Source organism: Mustela erminea, chromosome 5, assembly GCF_009829155.1.
Source record: "Mustela erminea isolate mMusErm1 chromosome 5, mMusErm1.Pri, whole genome shotgun sequence".
NCBI lineage: Eukaryota > Metazoa > Chordata > Mammalia > Carnivora > Mustelidae > Mustela > Mustela erminea.
In genome coordinates, this window is record NC_045618.1 from 64,186,374 (window position 1) to 64,205,159 (window position 18,786).

An 18,786-nucleotide genomic window follows, 5' to 3' on the forward strand; every position below is an offset into this window, starting at 1 on the left:
GTTGGGGTGAAGAGGGACTAGCCTCCAGGAAAGGAAAAGAAGCAGTGGGGTTATTTATGATGGAAAGAAGTCTCCAGATATGGCATGCCAGGAACACTGATTCTCAGGTGGGTGGAAGGCATTAGCATTTTACCCATATTCCTCATCGGCTTCCTGAAGATAATTAGAATGCATTTCCATTTGCACTTTATTAAAGTTTCTTTCCCAACAATCTCTCTCTTTAACTGTAGAGACAGGTTTGTAGCAGGTTGCCAAGGAAGCAGATGGTCAACGCCATGGCCCAGGAGGGTTGTGACCAGTCTTGAAGGCCCCGGGCTGTGCTTCGACCTATAATGAGACAGAGAATGGGAGGAATATTATACCTCTGTTCCCCAGGAACCACTAATAGATGGCAGCTATCTGCCTAGATCCCTTTATTCCAGGGATCTCCCTGAGTGAGTCTTACGAGCCAGAGAGAACTAAGTCCAGGGTCAGATTCTGGGTCAGGAGTTGGAAGTCAGGCTGTGCATTTGGGAACTCACCCTGCTGTTCTGGATTCTCCTTCCCCTCGTGCTGGGCCCATGCCACAGCTCGTCGCTGCTCAGGACTCAGAAAGGCCATTTGTTCAGGAGTGACAGCCACAGCCTGAACACCTGTGAGACTAGATAGCTGGGTGGGGCTGAACACCACCTGGGGGTGGGGACAGGAATCAGTGCATCCACTGTAGCCCCTGTTGGGCCCTGGCTCTTCATGGTCACCCCAAACGCCAGCCCATCAATACTTACAGCAAATTTAGGAGCAGGGATGACAGAAATAGCAAGAGGGGTAAGGCCCTGGATTTGTTCCTGCAGCAGTGCTGAAAGAGCCAGGTCTGGGATCCCTGCTGTTAAAGCAAGTGGGATGGACATTCAAACGCTGTTGTGTACTGCCCTCCCCCGTTCTCTTCAAACCTACAGACCTTCTCCAACCTCTCCCAAAGTACCATACACCTTCCCCAACACATCTTCAACGTCTTACCTAAATACCTTCTCAGACTCCCACCTTGAAGAATTCCAGAGCAGTCCTCCACCCAGTCCAGCCATGGTACAGAAACCAACCCATAACAACCAGAACCAGCAGTGGTCCGGCCTCCCTACCTGCTATGGTGCCGATTTCAGTGAAGATCTCAGGCCCCCAGTTACTGATGGGACCAAAACCACCAGGCAGCACAAGGAGCTGGGCCAGAACTTCCAGCTGCTGCTCAGAACACCGGAGATGCAGATTGCCCAGGAAGAGAGCTGCTTGGCTGTGGAAGAGTGGCGTGGAAAGGAGGAAGATTCAGCCACGGTGATAGGGCGCATGGTTGTGAGATGGGAGTAGAGACTGCTTCAAGTGAGGTCCCTTCCTCCCTGGGACCACTCCTTCATGAGCCTTCCAACCCCAGTGAGTCCACCTTTACCTCAGCACCACCACCCACACCCCCCCTCCACAGGTGACCTAAATTCCCAACTGCTGATATGCCGTAGCTCCTCTGGCCGAAGTCCGCAGAGCGTATAACCCAGGGCAGTCAGGTGAAGGAAGTCCAGGTGGCTCACGTGCCGGCCACTCTGCCGCAAGAAACTGGAGACTACAACCCGGAGCTGATATGGGGATGGAGGGCAGAGAATAAGGAGAGAAATCATGGGGAATTCTTGGAAGAGGAAGTGATTAGGGAAGTGACAAGTGCTACTGGACTATATACTTATATTCTTAAGACCAGAAGTTCCACTAGGCATGGGGAAGGTTGAGGATCCAAAACTAGAAGGCCAGGGAAAATAGGCAGGAGGGAGTTTTACCTGTGCAGGGGCTCGAAGTGAATAAATCACAGAGTTTCTAGTGCCACAAGTATGGGGTATTTAAAAATAGAAAGAATGGCCAGGGAGGGTGACAGGAAAACATTCCTTGGGCTTTAGGTGACCTAGAAGCCTGGACCTGTGGAATGGATGTTTGGAAGGTAGTAGAAAAAGGGAAGGTGTTACCTGAACAGAGCTCCAGCCATCTATCTGTCCCAGGGTGCTCAGCACTCCCCAGTCTGCTAGGGTCAGCTCCTGTAGTTCCCGCTCTCCTAGACCTATTAAGAGCCGACCCAGCTGCAGGATCTGCTCAGGACGGAATCCCCGGGGAGGACCCCACAACTAGGAGAAAGAGAAGAACAATGTGAATGGAAAAGCATTGGTCTAGGAGTCAGAATGCTGGGTCTTAGTCATGCCTCTGACCTTAGCTGTCACTTGCCTCTCTAGGTCTTTAGCTTCCTCAGCTGTAAAATGAGGATGGTTTAAGGTTCCTCTGACTAGGCCGTTACTGAAAGATGCTAGAGTCTCAGTAGGGAAGAATAGCACACTCTTAGTCCATGATTTCTAAACGTTTATGTGCACCAGATTCACTGGGAATGCCTGTTAAAATGTAGATCCCTATAGCATTAAGATGATTCTTCAGTGAGCGGCATGGGACCCTTGCATCAGCATTTTAAAAACCTGCTCCCTGGATAATTTTGATACACAGTAAAGTTTGGTAACCACTGCTTTCTTCCCTCTACCCATTTCACTAGCTTCCTTTCCTCTGACTCCCTACTCAGGATCCAAACTCTCTAATTCTTTAATCTCCTGTTTCTCCCACTTCTTACCCGGCTATCCATTTCCTTGTGTTCCACACTGCACCCAACCAGCTTCCTCATGTTGGCCTCTCCATCCCTAACCTGTTTTGCCTTGCCCATCGCTGCCCGTAGTTCTTCAGGCCCAAGTCCTGGGTCTCCCGCAAATAATGCCAGGCAGTCCTCAAAGTCTGAGAGCTCCATCTCCGCAATCTGGGTTGCTGACCAGGCTGCTGGGAATGTCCCCCGTACATCTGCACAATTTGGCACAGGTTCTGAAGAGGTAAGGCAGGCACAGGGAGTCAGTGTGGAACTAAACTATGCCCCGAGAGATATCTATAGATGGAATGACCCCTCCAACCTTTGGAAAGGGCAATGTGGACACTATGGGCCAAAGGATTACTATAGTGTGAGAATTACAGGACTCAAAGGACATTAGAAGAAGTAAGTGATTAGAGAGGACAAGCTCCACATTATATAAATGGAAGACTGAGAGAGGTTGCCTAGGGATTTAATGGCAGGTCTAGATCAGGACCCAGGTCTCAGGTCCCAGAGGGTCCCCTGCTTACATCCTAAGCATCTTCCCAGCAGTCAGCTCCATACTCTAGCACAGAGCCGAGCCTATAAGCTGGGTCACTGTTAACAGGGATAAGAAAATAGGAAAAGGGAAATCCTGGGCTCAAAGTGCAATGGGTTCTAAATTTCTAGGGCTATAGAACTAGAAAAGACCTTGAAGATCATCCCGCTAACCACTTTGGTTTATAGATTAGAAAACCAAGCCCAGAGAACAGAAAGTGTGTAAATCTTCTCAAAGGGCACATCATACCTAAAGCCTAAAATTCTGATTCCATTGCTGAATATTCTTTTCTTTTTTTTTTTTTTTTTTTTTTTTTTTTTTAAGAGAGAGCTCTCTGGCTTCTTTTTTTTTTTTTTTTTTTTTAAGATTTTATTTATTTGTTAGAGAGAGAGATACAGAGCGCAAGCACAGGCAGACAGAGTGGCAGGCTAGAGGCAGAGGGAGAAGCAGGCTCCCCGTCGAGCAAGGAGCCCCATGTGGGACTCGATCCCAGAACGCTGGGATCATGACCTGAGCCGAAGGCAGCTGCTTAACCAACTGAGCCACCCAGGCGTCCCAACTGAATATTCTTTTCTATACACTCCAATAGACTTAAGAATATTTGGGTAGTTTCACCTGGGAGATCTTCTGCAGTAGGCCGTACAATCCCAGCTACCAAGGCGGCTTTCTTGGGCGCAAGCTGTGGACCGCCACATAGCTGTCCAACTCTGCTCTGCTCCCAGCTCCGCTGCTTCTCTAGGAGCCGCTCCAGGGTCTCTGGTCCCAAGGCTTCCTGTGTGAGAAGTGATATGGAGAGTGCAGAGACCTAGGAAGGTCAGGGCCAGCTGCTGCAGCTCTAATTCTAAAGTCTTGTCTCTTTTTAGCAATTTCCCCAGATTCAGGCTTTACAACCCTTGCCCCACACCTCCTTGGCCTTAGCTCCCCAGAACCAGCTCACCAGTCCCCTCTCTGCCCTTACTCCCTCCCTTGTTCCTTCACCTCACCCTGGGGATCAAGGAAATAGCTTCGGTAGACAGAGTGAGTACTAGGCGTCCAGCTTGTTCTACTTCACCCTGGCTCCACAACTCTGGCTTCCTGGGGGACAGGAAGAAGATCAGGGGCTGGGATGCTGAGAGAACTGTGATGGAAAGGAAGGGGGAAAGAGGACATGCTAGGATTGGGGACTCAGGGCTCCAAGGACCCTTGAGTGTATTAAATGAGCTGCCACTGATGATGGTGGTTAAGAGGGTGGGTGTAGGATGAGTTAGAATTGGAAGTTTCCGAAGGTTCATACCCAAGAACAGGCTCCTGCGACAGGAGCCATCCCAGCTCTGTGGCAAATGGCTCTCCTAGGCAGAAGCCCTGCAGCTGATTGAGATGGGCCAGGAGGATCGGTAGGGGGATCCGTCGTGTACTCTCTATCCCCAGGAATCCAACCAAGGGGCCCAATGTCTCCAGCACTTCCCTTGAGACTGTTGTCTCCTTTGGAGCCTAGAGAGGGGCATCAGGCCTTGGGACAATGCATCTCTGACTCAGACGACCAGATTCTTTGATCAAGACACCAAAATCTTTGATTCTTCTCTCCCTCCAAGCTCCCAACTCAAAACCCTATAATGTTCACTGCCATTGTTTACTTTCTTAAATCAGGAGCCCAGATAGGTGGAGGCAGAAAGGCTAAGAGATGGAATCCAAAGGATTTCTGGGACTCCAGTGAATGTGGATAAGAAATAGGAAGCAGGTTCTCAAGGAATAGAACCTGGAGGTAGATCTAGGGGCTAGGGCCTTGTGGACAAGAACCTGTTTGGCATCAAAAGTGTGGGGCTGGGCCTAGAAGACAGAGAGCATTGTCTGAGAGGTAAAAATTATCCAGGCAGCAACTCTGAGTCTGGTAGGTTGGACTCTTACCAAGTTTTGTAGGGCCCTCTCCGCCAGGGCTACACGGTGGAGTGGGGTCAGTGCCAGCAGCTGCTCTGGAGCTCCTCGTACCAGCTCCACCACCAACATAATAGATTCATTGGATAGTCTCTCCATCAACCGGACCCTATAACAATTTGACAACAGGGGCCCTCAGAAATGAGCCCTGTTGAAAAGAGAGACCACAGAACACCACATTGCCCAGACAAAAGAGGTAACATCAGAATAAACCTTATGGCCCTGACAGGATCTGATATTAAATTGCCCCAGATGCAATTCCCATCATAGTGTCTAAAGGGAGGGAACAAAAGGAATGACATACTTCTAGTATTCCCGAAAAGAAATGACCAATGATCCTACCATCTAATGGAACCCAAAGCACCAAATATCAACTATCTTTAGTTATCAACCCCATTGATAGATTAGGAGACGGGTTCCCAGAGGTGGTGGGATCTTACTCCCAGTTCCTCTCTTCTACAGCATCACCCTTCCTCTACCTGTTGGGAGGAGGTCCTCTCTCATTTGTATCATGCTACACAGTTTACCAAGTTCTTTTGGGTGTTCTCTCATTTGATCCTTATGACAAGATTTTGAGGTAAGAAAGGTATTTTTCTTACTCTTTCACAGATGAGGGACTCAGGTCTTCCAGCTCATGGTCTAGGATCTTTCACCTTATCTAGGTCCTTGGAATTCTAAAATTATCTAAATTTAAAAGATTTGAATGGCTTTATTTTTAATCCCTCTTGCCCCCAAATTGGGAGTGATATTGTATACTCTAGGGCTGCCAAATCTGGAACTAGGCTGTGTAGCACAAGGGCCAAAATCTGTGGAAAGACCTATAAAAATGTAAGGATGGAGTCAACCACTTTGACCACCACCTCATCCCTAGGAAGGCTAACACCAGCCATTTTCTACCCTGACTTACAGTTTAGATGGCAATGGGGTAGAGATGGGGGTAAAATGGAAAAAGAGGCTTATGAGAGATACTCATAAACTCCCAGAGTCTGTGTTCGGAGGACTCAGGTTCATGAGTTTTCTCTCCCCACGACACTTACCCATACTTGAATGTGCTGTACAACATTCCTGCTATGGGACCATCCAGCCTAGGCTTGAACACCTCTTGAATTGTGATGTTGGGAATTCACTACATCAATTTTCCTTATATTTTGCAAGACTCTGATTTTTATTCCTTTGTCCTTGCAATGCCCAATATGGCCCTTCAGAAACATGCCCATCTATTTTCTATTTGATAGCCTTTGGGGTATTTGAAGGCATTTATCATGCATGTTTCATACATGTTCTCTTTCTGTACTCCACTGACACACTGACAACATGGTTGCTTAAACAGACTATAATCCTCTAGGGCAGAATTGGACCATTGCCCCCCTCAGCTTAGATAGTCTATCTCTATTAATGTAGCCTATTATATTATGACTGCTTGGAAGGCCACATCATCGTGTTACCCACCCTCAGCTGTCCCATGTTGGGACCATGTTCTGGGAACCAGTCAAGACATAGAGCAACTTTGAATAGAATCCTCCACTTTGGGCTATAACTGGTATCAGGGAACAATCAGGAAAAAAAAAAAAAAAACCCACCACCTAAGGGCACTTCCTAAGGGCAGATCTTCTACCCCAAGTTGAGACTTCTAAGGAGCCAGTTTCTCTAGTCAGAGCACTTACGGTAAATCCAGGAGTAGCTTTGCATCTAGCCCACTCAGTTCTGGCCCCAGGGTTGCCAACTCTGGCTCTGGCATGGTCATCCTCCGCTGTAGCTCTGCCCAGATACAAGCCCTCTGTAGGACAGGGTAGGGAAACATGTCAGGACAGACTTAAGTTTGGGAACCGGATTCTGTATCCAGGGTCCTTGCCTCCCTGCTCCAACTAATACCTAAGCACCCCCTCTCACCAGGCTCCCTCGAACCCCAGTGGGCAGCTGATAGATCATGTGCACAACTTCAAGGAAGTCTGCCATCGAGTTGATCTGCTGCAGAAACTCACACGACATGCCCCCCGCCAGGGTGCCCAGAGCCCTGTAGGTGTGTGAGTGGACAGATGCTCATTCATCACATGCCATGGTCTGTCTGCTCATTGTATCAACACAAGTACAGATGTTCATTTACAGTAACTTATAGTTTGAGATATGATTTTCCACGGATGTTCTCATTGGCTCCCCACATCATCACTGTTTATCAGAGAGGAAAATAAACATTCACAGAGGTCAAGCGAAGTTCCCCACATTATTCTCCTACAAACATGCTAAACTGAGCCTAGAGCTAGGTCTTTAGATTCTGAAGACCATGATTCTTCTACTTACTTATTCCTGTTTATTCTCCTTGGCCAGTGGTTCTGATTAACTAACCGGATCAAACTAACAACAGCAAATGTCTATTGGGAACTTGCACAGGGCCAGCCACTCTATTAAGTCCCTTACATGCCTTATCTCATTTAATCTTTATAACCACATCCTATGAGGTAGGTACCATTTTAATTCTCATTCTATAGAAGGAAAAAACTGAAGCTTAGAGAGGTTAAATGACTTGCCCAAGATCGCAAATACATGTCAGGGCTGGGACATGAACCCAGGTTTTCTGAATCTGAGTAGATTCAGATAGACTCATCAGGGTAGTTGTGGTCCTGTGGGAGGGCAGGAGGGTAAAGGGAGAAAGAGCCAAGAGGGGGACCACAGGCTGGCACCATGTGTCATTCATCCCTACATCTCCCAACACATCACATGGTAACTGGCACATGGTAAGTGCTCAAAAATTGTTAGTCGAATTAAACTCACTGCGCAACACAGGTTACTCACTGCAGATTCCTGAGTGTCAGGTTGGTGGGCACCTGCATCTTCTTCCAGAGAAACTGTGCCTACAAGAGAAAAAAGAGGAGCAGCACCCAGCAGAGATAGTTGCCTAAGAACTTAAGATGCTTTGGACCCAGTCTTGCCTCCCCACCGTGTAGATCCCATTAGCCTCCTGCTCTCCCACATGCACATTCCTCTCCGACAGAGAGACAGAGACAGAGACAGAGAAATGGAGGATTAGGGAGGAGGGAGAAGAAATGAGCCAAGCAAGTCACATTATAAAATATAAAGGATGCTCAGGCTAAAGTGCCCAATGTAGGGCTGCTGGGTAAAAGAGGTGGGACACAGTGGGTAGTCCTAGGCTAAGTGGAGAGAATTACCTGCTGCTCAGACCAGGGCAGCTGGCGGTAGCGCCTCCGGTTAGCCAGAAGAGCCGCGGTGTCCAGCTGCAGCAGCTTCAGCGGGAGTAGGGGAAGCAGGCAGTCTGGCCAGGTGGTGGGGATAGGCTGCCAGTGGCCATGTGAGTGTTGCAGTGCAGCAGTAGGTAAAGGGAGCCATGGGGGCAGGAAAGGACCACCGCTAGGATAAGACTGGATGATCTGTGCCACTAGAGCGGTGCACACCTGAGAGCCCTCACCTCAAGGCGGCTGCGGGCAAGTCTTGCTGCTATTTGGGCACCTGGTGGACTAAAGTCCTCTCTGAGCTTTGGTCTCTTTATCTGAAAGCAGGGTGGTTGGCCTTGACATTCTAGGCCAGTGTGGATCATGCTTTCCTGTTCTCTGGAACTGGGGAGGGCAACTAATGTCTTGCGGGGGGGCGGCACAGAGCCAGCCTGGACTCTTGGGGGGAGTGTGTGAAGCAGCACCAGCTGTATGAAACCACCCTTGGACGGGGAGAGGAGTTTAGTTGGGAGATGCCACACGTACCTGACCAGGGATACACACAGCTGCACCGGCACCTGTCGTACCTATGTTTTTAACTCCATCTTTCCCCTGCGTGAGAATTGGCAGTGTGTGTGTGTGTGTGTGTGTGTGTGTGTGTGTGTAAGAAAGTGGGGAAGTGTGGGAGACCTTCCCTGGCCAAAGGGAAGATTCCCTGCTCCTTCCCCAGAGCCCATATCCTTAAGGGCCTCATCCTCCCTGCCACTCTCATACCCGAAATGTCTGCAACAATGCTGCGGTCTGGCAGGCTGAGAGGCGTGATAGTTCGGGGGCTAGGCAGGAGCAGGCCCCAATCAGAACTCGCCTAGGGATGGCCTGGAGTGTCTGGGAGCTGAGACCTGGCAGCAGAGGGTGCAAGGAGCAGAGTTCCTCCAGGGACAGCTGGGGAGCAAGAGAGACAAGAGTCCTGAAGAAGAGCAGCAAACCCAGTACAGTAAGTGGCAGGTGAGGAAGCATGGAGGGAAGAAAGGGGCAGATGCAGGAGGCAGGGAAAGGGGGACAAGGACCTCTGGAGGATGTTGAGAAGGGGCTGCTACTCACATCATGTCTGGGGAGGAGCCGACCGAGCAGTAAAACAGCCTAAGGTGGGAGGAGACAGGAAACAGCAGCTTTTCAGGTCCTGGCAGCCAGGTTTGAAACAAGTCCCGAGGGCCTACCCTCTAAAACTTGTAGCTCCCTCTCTACCACCCCCACTGACTAGCCTGGCCATGGATCTTCTTGATCTGAAGAAGGGGGTATGAGGGGTCACTCCTTGGGACAGAGAAAAAGGAGGAGGCTCTAGAGGAACTAATGGTATCCCTGATCGTAATTCTCTTGACTGGTGTTCCCAGGGCTGGAGGGTAGACACCAGAGAGCAAGACAGGCCCACCTGGGCGGGTGTGACACTGGTTCCCTGCAGGGCAGGAAGCATGGCTCTTAGCTGGGGCTCTGACAGCTCCTGCAGGAAGCGGAGGCCCAGCTGAGGGAAGAGAGGGGCCCAGACTCGCAGCTCCCGGGGGCCCAGCACAGCCCCTCCGGAAGAGCGCAACACTCCCAGAAGCTCATACGCCACCTGTAACCAAAGAAGTTTTGGGACTGGAGAGAAAAGATAAGTGAACTTTAAACTTCCTGTCTGATCCCGCATTTGGATTTCCTAGGGCCTGGTCTGGGACTTAGAACCAGGGCTGGGATAGGAACAGATTGGGTTGAAGATCTCAGAGGGTATGTGTGGGGTCTCATAAACCAAATGGCATACGTCTGGAAGAGGTGGTAAACAGATAAGAATGACCATGGATAAAGGAGCAGAGGTGGCAGAGGTCCAGGAGGGCTGGCACTATTGTGCTCACGTGTGGTTGAGATGACTGGGCGAGCCCTCCACACTGACTCAAGAAAAGCCTGGGGTCTTGTAGGCCTGTGCCAAGGGGCTCACCCGTCCTTGTGGGCTGAGAGTCCCGTTGGCCGCACATTCCAGCAGCCCCCGTTCCACCGGCCCCATTGGATCACTCAAGGGTACCAGGCTCTGCAGCTCCTCAGGGCTCAGGAAACAGGCGAGGGACCCCAGCCTGAGAAGGGCACGAAGCTGTCCTTCATGTGGTCACGGAAGCTGGCACTAAGGTGGGGACCATGTGGGTACAGCAAGTGGGCGTTCTGACCACTAAACTAGGAAATACGGGTGCCATAGATAGGACTCTGTCCCGGAATCCAATACTGCCTGTGTCCCTTGCCTACTTTCTTGCCCCTGCCTTCCTAGGACCCCAACCTATCCAGCAGCCATCCTCGCCGCTCTCCCAATGTGACCTTGATCACCGACCCCACAACCACTCACCTGCGCACCTGCTCCTCTCCATCCTGGACGCTTTGGTTCACCAGGCTGCGTAACACATGTCGAGCGTGCCCTGGCCCAAGACCTGCTGCTGGCCAGCTATCCTCCAGGGCCTGGATCTGAGATGAGGAGGTGCAGCTTGTATTGGGGTCATGTGGGACTCTTGTGGGGAGGAGCCGACCAGGACTCCTGTCCCACCTAGCAAAAGATGGGCTGGTCAAGTTAAGAGGGTCATGTCCTACCTGGTGAGGGCTGAGCTGCAGAAAGTTTTCCAGAGGGAGGTGGGGGAGCAGGGGCAGCACAGCCCACAGAAGTTCTTGGGACCAGGCAGGCACTTCCCCAAAAAGCTCAGGGGCCAGCAGGCGCTTTGCAAGAGCCTCCTTCTGTTCAGGCTTCATTCCTGGGCTGTAATCCCGGATGGCAGCCAGGCTGGGGAGAGAAATGGCTCTCAACCCTTGGCCCTGTTCCAAACAGTTGTCCCCTAGTTCTCTGCAGCCCTACAATCATAGGCAAGAAGGAGACTCTCCCTAATTTTAACAGAGAGGATCTCAGAAAGGGGTTGCCCTAGGCCGGTGGGGTCAGCTTGACCCCAGCAGGATCAGGAGGGGTGGTGCGGGGTCCTCACACACTGTCGTTGGCCAACAAGGATGGTGGGAAGCGCATCAGGTCAGAGACAGCCAAGAAGGGAATGAGTGGTGACAGGTCAATGAAGAGTTGGGAGGTGAGTCGTGGGTACCGCTGGAGTAGCAAGGCTGTCAGGCGACCCAGGGCCTGCTCCTCCGATGGTGGTACCTGTGGGGGGCACAGGAATGGATGCTGGCTCTGGAAATGCTCAGTATCCTTGCGATCTCCTCTCGAGATCCTCCTTCCACAGGGCAAGCCCGCTGCACACCGGGTCCTAAGTGCCCTTGATTCCTAGATTTCTCCCTCCACCCTGGTTCCCCCTCTCTCAATACCCACCTGCAGCTGGGCCCAGGAACGGTGCATGAGTGTCAGGAAGCCCTGAGCAGCCTCCCTCTCTGCTGAAAGCACCAGCTGCTGGAGATTTTCTGGTGGCATGTGCAGGTATGCCTAGGAGTGGGAGGTTATGGTAGACACAGCCTCATGGGGTTGTGACCCAGCCCACCCATGTGCCTCTCCAACAGTTACCTGCACTAGAATCTGCAAGGCCCAAACACTCTTCTCCCTCTGGAGCAGATCCCATAGAACAGGCTGGTGGGGAGACAGATAGGATGCCAAGAGATATTTCCTCTGTCCCTCCTGAAGCTTCCCCAGACACTCCAACTCCTCTTCCTAGGATGCTTGTCCTTTGTCTGAAGCTAGGATGTGTGTCTCCTCAGATATTAAATTCTTTTAGGCCAGGGACAATGTCTCTAACTTCTCCTGTATCCCTTTCCATGCCAGGCCCATTGCTGGCTCAATAAATAAATAAATACTTGGAGATCGGAACCAAATTGCTATGAATCTGTCTAAAATCATTTCTCTGGATGCAGGGCTTGAGAAATGTGGACCCCAGCGTGGAGTAAGGAATTTTTACATACCCTGTAGAACTTAGCAAAGTGCCTTTCATAAAACAGGGAACCAATGAATGACTTATGGTATTTATGTATTCTAGTCCCCTCACTCTACAGAGAAGAAACAGAAGCCCAGAAAACCTAAATTAAATTATTTGCCTAACACCACCCTAATTTGTAACATAGTTGACCCCAGAACCCAAGTCTTCCGATTTGTAGTTGCCCTGAATTTTTCTCATTTCTGCCTAATCTTCCTCTATTTTGCCAGCCTCCGAGTCTCACTCTCTAGGGACAGAATTAGGGCCCTCCAACTTGATCCCTTTCCCTTCTGGAGCAGAAAGGGGGAGAGTCAAAGAGTCAGAATAATGAGATAACATTTATCGCATGTTTCTGTATCTTGCTATATACATAACCCACAACATGTCTTATCTTATGTAATCCTTACAGCCACCCTACCAAAAAATTGGCATGAGTATTCACCCTCATTTATAGATTTAAAAAAAAAGTATTGCCCAGAGAGGTTAAGTAACTTGTCCAAGGTCGATCATAGAACTAAGATGTGAACCCAAGCCTGTCTGACTCCAGAGCTATGTGCTTAAACCACTAGAGTATACTATACTATTATCCTCTCAGCATTAGAGAAATCATTTGGAGGTCCTTCCCTCTGTTCCCAGGGCTTTCACCTTGGCAGATCACTCACACTGAAGCAAGCCAGCAGCTCCATCTTGTTTGTAACAGAGCTGGCGCTTTCAGTGGGTTCGAAGCCCAGCGGGGTTGGCAGTTCCTCCTCTTCCAGGTACTTCCCAACCGTCCGCAGCACGCTGCGTCGGCCCTCTGGGCGGAAGGCATCCCAGAAGGAACAGTTGTCTGGGAGACTGGAGAGCATCAGGGCCTGCCCCAGCATTCCCTGGGCCTCAGTGCCCCCGGCCCCTGGACCCAGGAGAAAGGTCAGCAGGCGCAGGAGATAGTGTAGGCGTGTGGAATGGGCAAGGGCTGGTACAGAGGACTGACAGCGTGGCAACTGGGATAGCATGCCAAGCAGGAAGGGAGCCGGGGCCAGGCACAATGGGGATGGTCCCAGTGGCGGCAGGGAGGGTAGAAGAGGGCCCAGGAGCCCCTCTAGGAAGCAAGTGTCATTACCCCCACGACTTATCCTGCACTGGCCTGCGAGCCAAGGCCAGAAGGGTGCCAGGGCTTCATACATGGTGTCGTTGACACAGACCATCATCAGGAAGCTTCCCCCATCTGGGCAGCGCTCCCCACAAGGTCCAACATGGCAGGGTGGGAAGGCAGTGACATCTGGGGTGGGGCCCTGGCACACATGCTGAACCCAGGCCTGATTGCTGGGGGGGACAGCCTGCAGACCTGCCTCTCCACACAGCCGCTCAGCCCACAGAGTCTCGTTCTCCAAGAAGCAGCCCCAGAAGATCTCTGGGGTGAGGGGCACAGGGGGCAGGCCTTCAGGACAGCTGGTGGGGGGTGGGAGCAGGCCAGCACATAGCTGCTTCACCAGGCGGCGGTTGGGGCCAGACAGGGCTGAAAAGGAGAGGTTGCTACATATTGCCTCCAGGAACTGATCGGGAAGCTGGTCATGGCAAGCCTGGAGCCAAGCTTGGGCACCTGGTGCCCACGAGACTGCATACCACACAGCTGTCTGGCAGATGGCAGCGGGGCTGGGAGGGGGCTGCGGGGTGGCCGGCTTGGCGTGCTGGCAGAGCAAGTGGATGGAGAAGTTGGAAATGCTGTAGGGTGGTGCTGGGCCCGAGTCGTTCTCGCAGAGGGCCTCCACAGAGATGGCTCGCCGTTGGCGAGGGCTGATGTGGGCTGAGGGCTGGGAAGCCCTGGGCAGAGGCACACCCGTGCTCAGGCAGTGGAGGAGGGCAGGGGGTGGGGGTGGTGATCCAGACAGAAACCCCAGCGCCTGGACATCCCAGGAAAGGTTGTGCCGGATGCCCCTGAGTGTAGAGGGAGGAGCAGGCAGCATCTGGTCAGTTTACATTTCCTCCAGTTGAACATTCTGACCCTGGCCCAGAGCCCTGCAAGGGGGGCAGCAAGCATAGGCTTTTCCAAAAGGTCCCAGGGACCATAGATGTTACTGGTTTAGGTGGAAATGGGAGAGAGATCTGTCCTGCCAAGGCACGAAATCATCTAGGAGGAGCCCCAGTTGGAGTCCCTTCTGTCCACCTGGCTCCTTTCTTTCTCCTTTCTTCATATGCTTTTAGGTAGCTTAGGTCCAACCCTTGGTTGGCCTCATTTCAGGAAGTCTGCCGAGCAACTGAGGAAATCTGACCATGCTCTGGCATTGTTGTGCTGAAATAGTAAGCGATGGAGGAATCCAGTCTTGTCCTTTCTTCCCATATCCCATCTCTACGGGGTAAAATTTATGAAACGTGTGCGAGGCACAGTTCTAAGTGGCTTATACGTACAGTATCAACCCATTCAATCTCACTCTATGGGGGCTAATACTATCTATATTTTATAAGTAGGGAAACTGAGGCATAGAATGAGAATGTAATCTCCCCAAGGTCACATGGCTAGGTAAAGGTAGAGCTGGGACACCAGCCTAGTCAGTCACGCTCTAAAGCCACTGAACAACACCCCTCCTGTCAGTTCTCTCCTCCACCCTGGAGACTGATGACTTCCCAGGCCCAGTCAGAACTCCTTTCCTGGGAAGAGAGTTACTTACCATAAAAGCAGCTGCTGAAGGTTGCCTAGGAGGGAAACAATAAGGAAGAGGACTCTCCCAGTCTCACCCTTTCTTTGCCCTGCCACAGCCCAGCAGACCTGGCAGCACTCACCTCCCTGGCACTGCCCATTGGCATCAGGCTCTGGTTGCCCCAGGATAGAAAAGACCTCATCCTGTAGGGAGTCGGTGACACGGAGCAGCCCCTCCTGGAAGGCAGCATAGAGGGGGGCCCCCACTGTGCGCAGCAGGCCTCCCCAAAGAGCCTCCTCAGAGCCCAGTTCCCCCACTGGGGTGAACAAACCCAACAGACCCTGCAAAAAGTGGGGGGCTTGCTCCCTCCCATCAAGGCCTGTGGCATTGGTGGGGTCTACGCTGGACTGCACCTGCACCAGGGTCTGCCAGCGTGTACCTTCTAACAGCAGCAGCAGAGAAGGCAACCAGTCAGCCACGAGGACACAGTCAGAGGGCCCATCACGGGTGCATGGGGGGCGGGTAGGGGTAGGGGGTCCCACAGGAACTAAGGCTCCTAGCAGCGCCTCTGCGAGTCCACCCAGCACACCTGCCTGGTGCCCCAGGAAGTCCCGGGGGGTCTGCTCCTGTCCCAGCAGTGCCAGCACATCCCCTAGCAGCCCTAGCATTGGCTCCCAGTCTGGGCTGCCTCTCAGTGTCACTAGGAAATCGTGGAGCCGGAGGGCAGGGGGCTGGAGAGGTGGGGGCTCCCCCACGGGTCCCTCCCCCATTCTCCCAGGCTCAAAGGAAGAAGAAATGTTGGCTAGGAGTGCAGAGAACTGTGAGCGGCTGAGGGACCCGGGGGGAGCCTGGTCCATGGTGGAGAGCAATGACTTCAGGAGGGAGAGCCCAGGGTCCAGGGACTGAATCCCAGTAGGGACCAGAGTCACTGTAAAGAGAGAAACAGGAGCTCACTCAAGGGGAAGAGCCTAGAACCCAATTCAGCCTTGCCCTGGAACCCAGCCCTAGCTTAGATCTGAAGATGAAGCTCAGGGTTTGGTGAGCTGAGTCCCTTTACTGAATCAGCCTACAGGAAGTCTTGACCTGCTTCCTTTTCTTCTTCTTCTTCTTCTTCTTTTTTAAAGGTTTTATTTATTTGACACAGAGATAGAGAATACAAGTAGGCAGAGTGGCAGGCAGAGGAAGAGGGAGAAGCAGGCTCTCCACTGAGCAGGGAGCCTGATGTGGGGCTCAATCCCAGGACCCTGAGATCATGACCTGAGCCAAAGGCAGCTGCTTAACCAACTGAACCACCCAGGTTCCCCTTGACCTGCTTTCTTAACCTTCGCTTTCTCCCTAGCTCCAGTCTCTGCCCATCTTCCTTTATCTATTTTTTTTTTAAAAAGATTTTAGTATTTATTTGACAGAGAAAAAACAGGATAGCACTAGCAGGGGGAGTGGCAGAGGGAGAAGGGGAAGCAGGCTTCCTTGCTTAGTTAGCAATTGCCAATGCCAATGCCGACTCCATCCCAGGACCCTGGGATCATGACCTGAGCAGAAAGAAGGCAGATGCTTAACTGACTGAGCCTCCCAGGTACGCCTTCCTTTGTCTTTTATAGAAACCAGTTAATCTCTGCATTCTTAAGTCTCTTTTTAGCAACCATCCCTCTCATCCCCAGCCCTGCTCGCTGTTCCTCTCACCTGCACAGGATAGCGGCAACAGCAGAGGCCAGAGGCTCAGAGCCATGTTTCCAGGTGAGCACCGGTAAGAGGTGAGTTCTGGTTATTCTCACCTTGCGTGGGATAGCCAGGTAAGGGCAGAGCACCACAGGCAGCCAGAGTTGCCACTGACACTATAGTGTGGTCTTTCAGGAAACAATATCTGTAACCTGACAGGTTTGTCACCTGAGCCTCTGAATACCTGATCCTCTGGCTTTGGAAAAAGGTGTGCTTCTGTGAAAGGGACCAGTTATAGGGGATCCCAGGGGGCCCTTGGTGGAGCCTAAGGAGACAGCCTCAGTTAAGAGCCAGGATGCAGATAAGGGTGTAATCTTGTAGGGGGGTGGCATTCTGCAGAAAAATGTAAGAAAACAAAGAAGATCCAAAGGAGTTAAAAAGCAAGTAGGATTCGGAGGAGTCAAGGAAGAAAGGGGACCCAGAAAAAGAAACTGGGCAGCCAGGTATAAACAGAGAAGAGGAATAAAGACCAAGGTTTGGTCCAAGGACATAACATTTAGGAAAAGGAAAGCTGCTTTCAATTCAGTCCAAGAACCACAAAATGCTCAGAATGGGGCAGGACTTCAGAGGTTACGTAGACAAAACCTCTCATTTTATGGATGTGCGACTTGCTCAAGGGGCCATTCAACTGTTTGGGTTTGCCTTCTGGCTCTCTTCCTGTGGCCTAGGTGAAAGCCCTGTAGAAAATTCTGAGCTGAGAAAAGAGATATAAGCCAGATTACATCACTGTGCAAGGGGGCTACTTCACACGCTCACACATACAGGAATGCACACACTCACACAGGCTCACACACACTGAAAGAGAGAGTACTGCTCATAGATCAGAGAGATCCCATTCAGAATAACTGGGTCTGGTCAAGGCGAGAAGTCTTTTCTGTCCTCCATTTAAAAGCCCAAAGGCTTTTACCTGATACCAACTCTAAATAGTAATTCAACACTGAGGCTCCACTTAAACAATTATTCTGTCCCTCTTTCCTCAGAACCCTCCTCTATTCTATCCCCCAAACCTACACATTCAAATCTATTATTAATGAGCTTCTGCCCTAGGAGGTTCACTTAGGATCATAGAATTTTAGAACTGGAAGGGACCTGAGGGAATCCTGTGGTAAAAACTTCTTATTCTGTAAATGAGGAAATTGAGACCCCTCCCTCCCCCAAACACAGAATGGAATGATTTGGGCAGGCCTCCAAAGTTGAGGATAGTGCTAGAATTTTCCAAGACAAATAAAAATTCAGGATTAGTGAAATGATCTATTGTACCCCTTAGCTGATATTTTCCCTTTACCCATCAAATTTACCACATCCAGTCTGGAAAGCAGAGAGGAGAATCAAAGAATAAGACCTGGATTCCCAATAGCTTTCTATCTCCTGGTTCCAGCCCATCCCGCAATCCATCTGAATTTCTGCCCTTGGTTGTATAACAACCCTCTTATGATAAATTTTCCTTTTTTGCTAACATAGCCCAAAAACTGAAATGGCTTGGGTTCAAATCCTGACTCCAATGTTTACTAGCTGTGTGCTGTGGCAGTTTCTTTTCTTTTCTTTTCTTTTTTAAGATTTTATTTATTTACTTGACAGAGATCACAAGTAGGCAGAGAGGCAGGCAGAGAGAGAGAGGAGGAAGCAGGGTCCCTGAGGAGCAGAGAGCCCAACTCGGGGCTCGATCCCGGGACCCTGGAATCATGACCTGAGCCGAAGGCAGAGGCTTTAACCCACTGAGCCACCCAGGCACGCCTGTGGGCAATTTCTAACCTCTCTGTGTCATAGTGTTCTTTTCCATAAAAAGGAGAGATACTAGTATAGACTTATTGAGAGGATTAAATTAGATAATGAACTTAATGTACTTAGCACAGTATGTGGCATTTGTCCAACAAAGAATAAGCACCTTTCATGTGCCAGGCACTGGTACAAAATACACATTCACTAAATGTTGCTACTATTGTTATCAGACTAACTCATTATTAATTATTTTATTTGAAACTAAAGAGCCCTAATTAATACAGAGATTCTTACCAGGAAGTATTGTCTTGACTGAAAGACCTTGAGAACAGGTATGAAACTAGTTGGCTCAAACAGAAAGAGGAACAATGAGTACTCCCTCAACCCAGGTTGGGAAATTCTTGGCAGTCCATATGATGATGGAGCAAGTAGTCAGTTAAGCAATCCTGTTGCCACCAAGGATTCAGACTATGTGCCAACTGAGGGTAAAGTGTTTGGGGTTTATAGCTAATGTATCAAACTATTTGTTATAAGCAGGTTACTGCTTATACAGTTGACCCCCCAACTCCACCGTGCAGTT

The 18,786-nt window shown here is 50.7% G+C and overlaps 1 protein-coding gene across 1 annotated transcript; it reads right to left on the reverse strand.

Moving 5' to 3' along the window:
• Positions 1-129: 129 nt before the first annotated feature.
• On the reverse strand, positions 130-16,871 carry STRC (stereocilin). Its single transcript, XM_032343492.1, has 29 exons — positions 16,452-16,871; positions 14,914-15,699; positions 14,802-14,826; positions 12,816-14,070; positions 11,751-11,813; positions 11,562-11,672; positions 11,227-11,393; positions 10,844-11,030; positions 10,605-10,720; positions 10,209-10,341; positions 9,669-9,851; positions 9,341-9,379; positions 9,014-9,181; positions 8,786-8,851; positions 8,240-8,365; positions 7,866-7,924; positions 6,966-7,089; positions 6,740-6,852; positions 5,049-5,184; positions 4,438-4,634; positions 4,148-4,238; positions 3,780-3,936; positions 2,693-2,862; positions 1,977-2,132; positions 1,456-1,598; positions 1,116-1,264; positions 765-862; positions 522-669; positions 130-327 (listed from the first exon to the last, which is right to left on the reverse strand). The coding sequence occupies exons 1-29, from the start codon at positions 16,495-16,497 to the stop codon at positions 221-223; spliced, it is 5,319 nt and encodes a 1,772-aa protein (XP_032199383.1). The 5' UTR covers positions 16,498-16,871; the 3' UTR covers positions 130-220.
• Positions 16,872-18,786: the final 1,915 nt, after the last annotated feature.